Source organism: Chiloscyllium punctatum, chromosome 5, assembly GCF_047496795.1.
Source record: "Chiloscyllium punctatum isolate Juve2018m chromosome 5, sChiPun1.3, whole genome shotgun sequence".
NCBI lineage: Eukaryota > Metazoa > Chordata > Chondrichthyes > Orectolobiformes > Hemiscylliidae > Chiloscyllium > Chiloscyllium punctatum.
Genome location: NC_092743.1, coordinates 32,287,102 through 32,299,573, shown reverse-complemented (window position 1 = coordinate 32,299,573; position 12,472 = coordinate 32,287,102). Strand labels below are relative to the sequence as shown.

Sequence of the window (12,472 nt, the reverse complement as noted above, 5' to 3'; positions counted from 1 at the left end):
AAGGGCTCATGCCCGAAACTTCGATTCTCCAGCTCCTTGGATGCTGCCTGACCTGCTGGGCTTTTCCAGCAACACATTTTCAGCTCTGATCTCCAGCATCTGCTGTCCTCACTTTCTCCACTGTCTCAGATTGTGTTCTGTACACTGCAAGATCATTGTTTTCATCTCTGTATTATGCAAAAGAGAAGACTCACAACTTTCTAAACATGTTCATATCACATGAAAGCCTATTTTAGTATCAAATGAAAGATTACTTGAAATAAACTAAGCTACTTCAATTCCATGCAGCTTATGCACTTTTATCGAAGAATTTTGTGAATGCTGAGTACTCCACGGAACTGTCTCCAGAAATGAAGGAAGAGATTCAGAGATCATTCAACTCTTTCCAGCGTATCTATCTCTGGCAGGGTAAGCTTAATTTTCTGTTGTACTGCACGTGACTTTTCTTTAAGATTTTCTTGTTGTTTACTTTGTTCAATTGCTTCTTCATTAGCCACTTTTATGTCAGAGCACTAATGCCTTCCACCAAATGTTGAATGCAGTTCTGGGATACTAGTTGCTCTCACATATCTTCCTCAAGTGACTATTCATTGACAGTAAGTGCTGGAAGATGATTTCACTGTGGCAGGCAGCGTGACCAGGCCCTATTATGTGTCGATATTCCCTTTAGTGACAATAATTTAACAAAAGATTATACCTACCTCAGCACCATGCTACCCGAGATGAGTTTAGTTGTTACGGGTTTGGACGAGGATTAAAACTTCTCTGGTTTTAGCCACAAGGGTGCACTTAAAATAAATTATGTAGGTCAGCCAATTTCAGTGTATTAGAAATGAACACAGAAAACAAAACATACTCTGCAGAAGAGTCGAATCAGATTCAAAACATTGACTCTGTTTTTCTCTCCAAAGATGCCAGACCTGCTAAGTTTCTCCTGAGTTCTCCATGTTTGTTTCAGATTTCCAACATCTTCACTACTTTGTCTTTAATTTACTTATTTAGTTTCAATATCTTAGAGAACTGAGAAGTAATGGCAGGTAAACTTTGATAAATTCTCACCAAGAGGGGAATTTGGATGTATCAATATCTGCAGTATAGAGCACCACAACATGAGAAATTATACTGAAAGGTCAATTTCTATCTCTTCCATCCTTAATTGTTCATCTATTGAAACTTTAGCTTGACTGCCATAATTTAGATTAGATTGCTTACAGTGTGGAAACAGGCCCTTCAGCCCAACAAGTCCACACCGACCCTCTGAAGAGCAATCCTCCCAGACCCATTCCCCTACACCTAACACTACAGACAATTTAGCATGGTCAATTCACCTAACCAGCACACGTTTGGACTGTGGGAGGAAACCGGAGCAAACCCACGCAGACACAGGGAGAACGTGCAAACTCCACACAGACAGTTGCCTGAGGCGGGAATTGAACCCAGGTCTCTGGTGCCGTGAGGGGCAGTGCTAACCACTGAGCCACCGTGCCGTCCATAATTTAGAACATGTCTTATTTCATGATGTGGGACACTCTGGATGAGATTAGTATGCTGGTTTGAAGATCTTTTAATTCAGAATTTCCAGATTAGTATATTGTTAGATTTGAACACATGTAAGACCGAAAGATCACAGAGCAGTAACTCTTTATTTAAATGGTCATGTCATTCCAAAAATGAAGGGAAATTAAGGTTAAACAAGGAAGACACAGTATGTACATGGATTCTTATTTTTATTAATCAACCACAGGATGTGGGTGTCACTGGTTGCACCATCATTTATTGCCCATCCCTATTTGCCCATTGGACATTTAAGAGTCCAGCACATTGCTGTGTGTCTGGAGTCATATGTAGGCCAGACTGGGTAAGGGTAGCAGATTTCCTTTCCAAAGGACATTAGTGAATTTGATGGATGGTCATCATTAGAATATTAACTCCAGATTATTGTTGAATTCAAATTCCACCATGTACTTTAGTGGGATTCCCCAGAACTTTACCAGAGTCTTTAAATTAGTAGTCATGCAATAACACCACTATGATATTATCTCCCCAATATTTTTATGTTTGTTAAAGAATTTACAGCATACTCATTGTAATTGCAAGGTCTTGAAAGAGTTAAGCTTCTCTTTTACACATGGTTGAGGAAATCCTTTGTCTTCCCATTTCCATCAGGCTTCCATCCCCCAAAGACCCCTTTTCCTCTAGAAAGAGCCCATTAGATTGCCTGAGCTGCTATGCCAGTGCCCTCCTACACTGCTACCATCTACTGCTGGAGGTCATGGCTCAACTACTCAAGGTGCCCTCCCACACAATCCTTACCTGCTGCTGAAGGATCCTTTACATGAGAAAGTGGTTTGGAAAGAAGAATTGTTCTTACCTCAATGGTTGTTCTAGTTTTGAGAATCATGGAAACCCATTGGCCTTTAACTCCAGGTAGTGCATTGCAAATTGTTTGTTTCTCAGTAAAACTAGGCTTGGCTATTTGACTGTTTTAAGAATCATGCCCACATGGTTCATCATTGCTGACCATTAGCCAACAGCACTGATATAACATATTCACTCCGAGAGTCACAAATTGTTTAATATATCACTTGGTTATCTAGCTCAGGAGCTTTCATATAGACAAATTTATTCCAAAGATCCCAAGTTATTTGAACTAGCGTTACAGTTTAAAATGTTTTTCAGATTCTAACATGAACACACGGATGAAGTCATTCTCTGAATGTGCTGGGAAAGTCCTTCAAGATCAACAGAGCCTAGATGTGCCAGGTATTTGTAAAGCTAAGGCATAAAAAGACATGTTATCCGACAAATTGCTGAAACAATTCAAGCTTCCAAGATTGAGATAGTTTCTTTTTGCTATTTACGGGTATTAAAAATATGAAGTTAAGGTAAAGAAATAGAGTTAAAGAACAGCTCAGCCATGATCTAATTGGAGACCAAGGGGCACGAGGGCTGGATATCCTCCTCACTTAACTGTTAAATAAGTTCTTGCTAAGCGAGTGTATGAAAGGTTATCAGGGGCAGGAGGGAATGTGAATTTGAGGTTGAAATCAGTTCAACCTTGATCTTATGGAGTGGTGGAGGAGGCTTGAAGGGCTGAATGGCCTACTTGTGTTTCTGATTTAGAGTCACAGAGATATACAGCACGGAAACAGACCCTTTGGTCTAACTCTTCCATGCTGACCAGATGTCCTGACATAACCTAGTCCCATTTGCCAGCACTTGGCCCATATTCCTCTAAACCCTTCCAATTCATATACCCACCCAGATGCCTTTTAAATGTTGTAATTGTACCAGCCTCCACCACTTCCACTGACAGCTCATTCCATACGTGCACCACCCACTTTGTGAAAAGGTTGTCCCTTAGATCCCTTTTAAATCTTTCTTCTCTCACCCTAAACTTATAGCCTCTAGTTTTAGACTCCCCCAACCCAGGGAAAAGACCTTTACAACATCCTTGTAAATCTTTTAGGAATCTTGCCAAGATTCGCAACATCCTTCCTATAGGAAGGAGACCAGAACTGCACACAATATTCCAAAAGTGGCCTAACCAATGTCCTGTACAGCTGAAACATGACCTCTTACATTCAATGGTCTGAAGGAAAACCTACTAAATGAAGGTTTCACTATCCTATCTACCTGAAACTCTACTTTCATGGAACTATGAACCTGCACTCCAAGGTCCCTTTGTTCAGCAATATTCCCCAGCACCTTACTATTGTGTATAAGTCCTGCCCTGATTTGCCTTTCCAAAATGCAGCACCTCACATTTATCTAAATTAAACTCCATCTGCTACTCCTCGGCCCATTGGCCCATCTGATCAAAATCCCTTTGCAGTCTGAGGTAACTTCCTTTACTGTCCAATTTTTATGTCATCTGCAAACTTACTAACTATACCTCCTATGTTCACATACAAATCATTTATATAACTAATGAAAAGCAGTGGACCCAACACCGATCCTTGTGGCACTCCACTGGTCACAGGCCTCCAGTCTGAAAAGCAACCCTCCACCATCACCCTCTGTCTTCTTGCCTTCAAGCCAGTCTGTATCTAAATTACTAATTCTCCCTGTATTGCATGAGATCTAACCTTGCTAACCAGTCTACCATGAGGAACATTGTCAAATGCCATATTGAAGTCCATCCAGATCACGTCCACCACTCTGCCCACATCAAACCCCTTCATTATTGTTCAAAAAACTTGATCAAGTCAGTGAGACATGATTTCCCACACATAAAGCCATGTTGATGATCCTAATCAGTCCTTGCCTATCCAAATACATGTAAATCCTGTACCTCAGGATCCCCCCCAACAACTTGCTCACCATCGATGTCAGGCTAACTGGTCTGTAGTTGCCTGGCCTTTCCTTACCGCCTCTTTTCAATAGTGGCACTATGTTAGTCTTTTGGCATCTCACATGTGACTATCAATGATCCAAATATCTCAGCAAGGGGGCCATTTGTGTGTTTCTATGTTCCTCTTTATCTGAGAGTTTGTCAATCACTTGCAAAGCCATTATTTGATCTTCACATTTATTATTATGCAAGTTTGAGAACTAAATGCTTATGAAGGACAGTTAGGAATCATTCATGTTCTGCTATTTCTAACCCAAAATGATGGTAGACATTGAATAGGTCCACTTTTATTTTTTGTCACCAATTCAGGGATGCAGCCATCACTGACTGACAGAAACACCACTAGCAGCAAACTGACTTGAAAACATATTGCCTCCCCTTTAGTTTCTCTGGGTGAAAATTCTAGAACTCCCTCACTAACAGCATCGTGGCATTTCTACTCAAAATGAACTGCAGAGTTTTAAGAAGGCACCTCACCATCACCTTCTCAAGGGTAATGAGCGTTGGACAATAAATGCTAGACCAGCCAGCAAAACCCAAATCCCTGAACGAATATTAAAAAACTATTGAAAGCTATATAAAGTTATACATTAATGATGGTCCTGTGTTGTGTGCTCAACATTGTCAATAAGATATCAATTAATCTGTGTCTTCTTCAGTGTTATGGTTGTGGCTAAGGCAAATTTAAGGACCACCTTGCCTTACGCAAATGATCAAAGGATGATGCTTTGAAAGTTAACAATTATTCAGTATCACTTTGTTCCACTAGTGCTGCCAATAGCGCATCTGAGGCTGATGCTGAAGCTATTCCCCTCCTGCAACTGAACTGATCAATCCATCTTTCAGCACTGGGCTCGGGAGGGGCAACACAATTACACTATGAATCCTGAACTTTAGAGACCCATTTAGCTTAGTGATCACGCAGACTAAGTTGAAGCAGATTCCATCATCAATCTCGGGAATGAAGGAACAAATCCCACTAGATCAATTCACACCAAGGGCTAATTCTCTGACTATGTTTTGATGAGAATTGCCAGGTTAGAAATTATGATCCATTAATTAGAAATTGTTGTAAAATGACAATTCATCAATTCCTGGCTAAAGTTAAATGACTATTCACCCTCTCAGGCAGCACATTATTGTGGAAGCCATTGTACAAAGTTATTGTCTTTCACTAGCCACTCAAATCTTTCTTTCCTTCACCTTCATCCAAGTAATTATTCCATGCATATGCTTAATATATTGACATGCAATAGGATTTGGAAAGACACAAGGTCATTTGGCCCACAAAACCTTTTCTGACTTTCAGAAATCATTGTCCCAGTCACGTGTCCTTTCTGCACACTCTTCTAAGATTTTCTTTTTCAAATATTTATGCACTTGCCCTCTCAAATGTTTTTCTGCCTCCAGATCTAACAAATACCTACGCAAGAAAAATCTTAAGTTAAACCTTTCCCTTCATTTGTTTGTATATCTTCAATTCACACCATCTGATTGTTGACTCATCAAGCAAAGATAATAAGTTTTCCCCATTATCTTATCTAAATCACTCATAGTCATTCAGACTTCCAGTCAATCTTGGATTACTTTAAGTTCTTATGTTTGCTGTTTTAGGAAAGGTGTTTTATTTTAGTTAATATGTTTATTGAAAAGCAGACAAATGGACCCATTGTTTATGAGAGATGAGAGGCAAGAGGGAACACAATTTAGGGGTCAGGTTGGGAAGCTGGAAACCCGAGGAACACGGTTGTCCAGATATATTACATTTTTTGATGCATGAAAAAGACAGTGGCCACCAATATGTGAAACCTTAGCTGATCAGTTTAGCAACAAGGATTTTAAAAATATTTTCTGTGTTGATTAGAAAACACCAGAGAACATTTTTCACAGCTGGGCTCCAAGCTTGTCCGAGTAGATCTGAACCAATCCGTTCCAAACCAGCGTTACCAGCTCTTCAAGCATCAGTTTTCAATGAAACAAGCAGAGCTGTGGTGTCTGGCACGTAAGAAACCTACTTTAGATGAAACTCTTATTTATTTTCAATGTTTTTTGCGTCCTTATCTTCGGTTGTAAAATTGGCACTTTGCTCCATAATCACCAATGCTGAGGAAACATGTCGTAAGAAGAACGCGTAATTACAGATTTTCATTCCTCACAGTGTCCCTAAACATTATATAGCTAACGATGTGTCATTGAAGTAAAGTCGCTGTTGTAAGAGCCAGGTAATGAACCATAGGATCTTGTAACAGCTCTGAGATAATAGTTTTAAAGGTAACAGACAGTGTTGATGAGTGTAATGCTGATGATGTGGGGTACATGGACTTACAAAAGGCTTCCAACACAAAAGACTTGTGGGGAAAGTTAATGGAATAAAAAGGACAGCAGCAACGCTGATACAAAATTAGCTGAATGATAAGAAACCGAGCGCAATAGTTTATGTGTAATTTATAGGTTGGCAGCTGGTGTGTGGAGTTCCCCTGGCATCAGTATTGGACTCTTGCTTGTCCTGACATATATAAATGATGTGCAGGGAACAATGTCAAAGTTTGCAGACAATACAAAACTTGTGAAAATTATAAACTGAGGAGGATAATGTATAAATTCAGAAGGACATTGATTAGCTGGTGGTGTAGGTGGACAGGTAGCAAATGACACTCACTGTGGAGATGTGTGGTATGACACATTTTGGGAGAAAGAACATGGAGAAGGAGTATAACATAAGGAGTATTATTCTAAAGAGTCTGCATATGTGCATAGGCAATTACAGTTTCAGTACAGAGAACTGTTAATGAAGCTGTATTCGAGGGACATAGAGTTCAAGAGCAGGGCGTTTATGCTGAACTTAAAAAAAAAGGCATTATTTCGCCCTCAGCTGGTGCATTGTGTAGCCATAGTCTTAACAGACTATAGGGTGGCTCCCTCATTAGAGGGAGGGCCAGCATACTGTAAGTAAGGAGAAGGGTGAGAAGGAGAGCCCATCATGGTAACCTCATCTGGTGATAGGAATTGAAACTACACTGTTGGTATCACACAGCTTCACAAACCAGCCATCCACTCAACTGAGCTAAACTGGTGTATTGTGTACAGTTCTGGGCCCTGCACTTTAGGAATGTGTGAATGCATTCAAAAGAAGAGATTTACGTGAATCATTCCAGTGATGAGAAACTTTAATGATGAAGACAGATTGGAGAAGTTATGATTATTTTCTTTGGAAAGCAGAAGGCTGAGAAGAGTTTTGACAGAGGTTTTCAAACTCACGGGAGTCTGGACAGAGTGGTAAGGAGAAGCTGTTCATACCTGTAAGAGGATTGAGAACCAGAGGGCACAGACTTCAAGGATTTTACTAAGAAGCAAATGCTAGGTGACAAAAGCCTTTTCAAACAGTAAGTAGTTAGGATCTGGAATGCTCTTTCTGGATATATGTTGGAATCAGGTTCAACCTAGGTATTGAGTAGAAGCAATGTGCAGGGTTATGGAGAAAAGGCAAAAGGTTGGCACGAAGTCAAACTGCTCAGACAGCCAGTGTAGACATGATGGGCTGAATGGCCTCCTGCTCCATAACAATTCTGAATCAGTTCTCCGATGTGACCTTGGTTGGCAAATACATATTGTTGAGAACATCATGGAAAACTCCATACCATTTTGACTCAGCAGCCGGTGCACTAACAATTGAGTGACAGCTGATATCTCCGCTTAAATTCCCATTCTTCAAGATCGCAGGAAATGCAAACTTTTCACAAAAGTGACAAAGTTCAAGTTATGCATCTGGGATGTTCTTTGGAGTGTCCAAACTGGCACAGTTCAGATGGAGTTAGTTATTTTGTCCTTCTCTGAGTTGGGTTTTCCATTTTTTAATTTCAGGTTGTACAGAGGTGAACATTTGCAAAGTGGCAACTTTACAGGACAGTGCGGCCCTTCATTTTGAATGCGTACTGTACCCAGATACACAGCTTTGCCAAAAAAGTAGTGACTGGATATTTTCTGAAACTGACTGTGGCCTTATCCTACCTGAGGAACCACAAATACTGTACAGGAAAAAAGGTAAGTCACTTCACGCTAAACCAATTGAAGAAAGAGTGGGAGAAACCTTATTTATGATATTGTTGAGTTATGGAAAGAACTATCATAGCTTCATTGTCAATGACTCTGAATAGGTGGTTGAAGGTAAAGGAATGAAGAGGATATGGGAACACTGGGAATAGGGAATTCGGACAATTGCCTGTGTAAGGATAAATATCAATATAAACTCAAAATACCCATTTCAATTTTGAAATTGTATACAATTTCTATATAATTCTATGTTTATTGTGGAGTTGTGAATAATTCTATTCAATTTCATTGTAATTCTATTTGTATCATTATAGCTGAACACATCTGAGGTGGTGGGTTGGTACAGGTGTTAATCTGGCCTTGGGTTAAGCAGGGAGGAAAATTACTGGGGGTTTCTGCCATCCAGTTATTATCTGATGACTGTTGTGTAAGGTACGTGTGTAAGGATATGACATGACAGATTTGATAGGATGACATATGAGCCAGATTTTCAAAAGGTCAGGAGGACAATAAACTCCTATAAAAATGGCAGATAGAAAACATGCAAATGGCCGACTTTCATTTCCATCAGATCCATTTTTTGAAAGTAGATGAAAGTAGGTTAGTCCTTGTTATTATTCTTGTGCATTGAGACACTAAGATACCTTGGCTGTGTCTTTACATGTGTTAAGTAGAGAACAAAACTGACAGATGTAAATAATTTTTGCAACAATAGGTTCAACACCAATAGGGTTGTTGAGTTCTTGGGGGAGGTGGGGGGGGGGGGTTGCAATATTAACTTAGTTAGGACTGTCTGAGCTAATCTTGTCAACTTCTCTTCTGGCTCTACCTCAAAAGTTAGTTTTCTACTCAACTTGGCATCTGTTCACTGCTCACAGCTGGTAGATAGCTAGCTGATGACCCAGGAGCTGGGATATCTTGTGAGAAGGTTCATTATCCTCAAAGTCAGCAAATGCCATTTGAACTTCGTGTTGAGTACAAACAGAATGCATTTTGGTTTTAACTCACAAGATAGCAGTCACAAATAAATAAAGAAGATGGAAGGTCATTCTTGCAAGTTTTTTCTTCTTCAATCCTCTGCTCTGTAATCTTGGAGAAAAAAACAGGTTTAAGCTGTCAGTGAAAAACCCATCTACTGGCTTGAAGTAAAAACAAAGTCTGAAGATACTGAGCAAGTCTAGCAGCATAGAGAGATAAATAAAGTTCACATTTTAAATCCTTTAGGACCCTTCTTCCAAACTTAAGAGAATGTCTTGTTGTTGAAAAAGTTGAAGGGGAACATATGGCACAGAAAGGATGGTCTTGGGAATGGTTAGAGGGTGAGGGAATGCAGAAATAAAATGTGTTCCGAAACAAGTGGTTCGCACTGCTGTCTCACATTGACAATGACCCTGGTTCAAATTTACCCTCGGGTGACTGTGTGGGGTTTTACATATTCTCCTCACGTCTGTGTGGTCTCTGCGGAATGCAGATGGGGTGGGGAGGGAACTATATCTTTGGTCCTGACTGGACGTGGCTGAAATAACACAGGATAATGTGCTATATCTGGAGATTATTGGGGTAGAAGGTGAGGCCCAGAGAAGTTCTATCCTTGTTGCCGTTCTCACTTTCCCCCAGCTCTGCTGAAAGCAAAACCATAAAATCAAGGTGCTGCGAGAGCTAGGAGAGGGGAAAGATATAATCTCAAAATGGAGAAAAGAGTTCTTGGACTCTCGCACAAGGTTGCATTTTTTGAAAATATTGCATGACTTATTAATTGGTCATTTATAAACAAAGCATAAAAATATGAATGCCCTAAATGAGTACTAAGTTCTCACTAAGTACATTCTCAACAGTCCCATTTCTAACTTGAGTCCTCTTCATTGCCAGTGTCAGATCACCATCATAAGAATAATTCGGTCTGAAACACAACTGGACCTCACCTCAGAGCTGTGATAAAGTTAGGCCTGAACTGCCTGTAGATAATGTCGGGCAGATCCATGAACAATGAATAATATAATTGACAGCATAGTCTCCACTCAGAGACTTGGAATGTGAAATGATTATCTGGTATAAAACTAAGGGGCATGTTTATTTTGGATATCCTATCCTGCTTTTACACCCATGCATCGATCCCTGCACCCCAACAAATCTCACCTCCTAATGATCTTTCCCCTGGTTAAAGAGCTATACCAAACAAGAAATGTGATGGAATTCATCCATTTTGTTCCTTGAAGATCATGATTTTGATCATAAATGTGCCTTCAAAGTCCTTGTCATATATCAATTCTCTGTATATGAGGAAAATAATACCTTCCAATTTGAAATGTTTCATTATGTTTTTGGCCTCTATTCATTTCCATTAAATGTGACGATGTTGTTTAGATTACAGAAAAAAATCATACTTTACACAAACAATTCATTAAAAACTATTTACAGAGCCAAACAACCACCTAGTGATGAAATACCGGGCTGATTCCACATTTAGCACTGTCAATTTTCCAATTGGGTAAAGTAACATAAGTAACATAGTCTGGTCTGTGGTGTTTTACAAGGATCCAAAATAACTATATCTAGAATATGTAAATTCATCATGCTTTCACTGGAAAAGAAGAGATTGCTGATTTTAGGATTCTGAAGAGACTGTACAATATAAAGCATGGTAAGTAACTTCAGCTATTCTGACCCTGTAGACTCAGAGGGTCTGACCTGTGCTGGAACTAATCTGCAGAACAATATTTCAGTGACAGAGTGGGCAGACTATGGAACTGAATCTTTAGGGAGGTGGTGGAAACAATTATTGAAATGCAATTTAAAATTCATTGTAAGATTACTTTTTGAGATGTTGAGTGATTAATTTGTGACCAATCTGGGACATAATAGGGTGACCTTTCTTTCTTGTCATTGTTTCCAGCTCTAAATGCTGGACAAATTGGGATTGTCGTATGGCTGCTAATTTCTGTATGAAAGGCCAATTAGTCACCCAAGATTGCACTTACTGTCCAAAATATCACACTCGTACTGGTTGTTTTTTGTTTGCATCTTCCTCTCCTTTACAGTGCTGAGCAGGTATTACAACGAATACCTTGTTGTTTTAAGAAGGTGTTGCTACCTTGCTTATGCCTTTATTGACCCAAGAGTTTTTTTTTTCTTTTGTTATGGACTAGGCCAGACCACTCAAAACCTTCTTAAGCAGGCAGCCCAGACTTTGCAATTTGTTTCGGTAAGTGTGCAGTGAAAATTACCCGGATTAAGTTAGTGAGGTTGACGACCAGGTTTAAAACAGACAAAAATATTTATTCTCAAAATTACACAATGAAATATAAAGGACCCCTACAGAACTCAGTCTATTCAAACTAGACTTAAGTATGCTGTTCCGAATATACACCACAGCCCCAAAAAGCAAACCACCCTTTAAAACACAGTACAGAAAAGGGCCAGATACTTACAGGTTGAAGTTAGAAGGGCAGAAGAGAAAGTTTCCACACAGCTTACTGTTGAACTCCCAACCAATTCTGGGCTGAACCAAACTGCTCAGCTAGAGAGCTGACCACTTCCCTTTTATTAAACAGGTCACTTCTAAAACATGACCACTTTTGCCTGAAGTTTCATCTGTATACATGTAAACAAAAGGCCTCTCAAAATCCTTTTCATTCCTGTACCAAACCAGACTGATCGGAGCCCAGCCCGGTTTATTCCCCCTCCGACAAAAATCAAGGACGGAGTATCCTTGAGCCAAGGAACAGCTTTTCTTAAAAGTAGGACTAGCCCCTTTGTGATATGTTTCCTCTTTAAATCAAAGCGCCATCAATACCAAAAGATAGCTTCATTTTTAACCCTTCAAAAACCTGATTAGTAATCTAAATGCACATATACACCATACTAACTATAAACCTGCAAACATGCACAACCACATGCAAATTCAGGCCATGGTATACCCACCATCGAATGCCTCCGTATCTCATTCAAGTCTCGATAATGCATCGGCAATCACATTTTCATGACCTGCCACACGCACAATTGTCAAATTGAATGGCTGCAGCAACAAGCTCCATCAAAACAGTCTGACATATTTGTCCTTAAATTTTC

The 12,472-nt window shown here is 39.7% G+C and overlaps 1 protein-coding gene across 1 annotated transcript in view; it reads left to right on the top strand.

Moving 5' to 3' along the window:
• The window catches only part of tg (thyroglobulin), a 366,459-nt gene that overhangs the window by 99,730 nt on the left and 254,257 nt on the right, over positions 1–12,472 (top strand). Inside the window, exons 27-30 of the mRNA XM_072569545.1 lie at positions 289–408; positions 2,680–2,763; positions 6,219–6,356; positions 8,216–8,395. Of these exons, the coding sequence (XP_072425646.1) occupies positions 289–408; positions 2,680–2,763; positions 6,219–6,356; positions 8,216–8,395 (522 nt within the window). The remainder of the gene's footprint in view (positions 1–288; positions 409–2,679; positions 2,764–6,218; positions 6,357–8,215; positions 8,396–12,472) is intronic.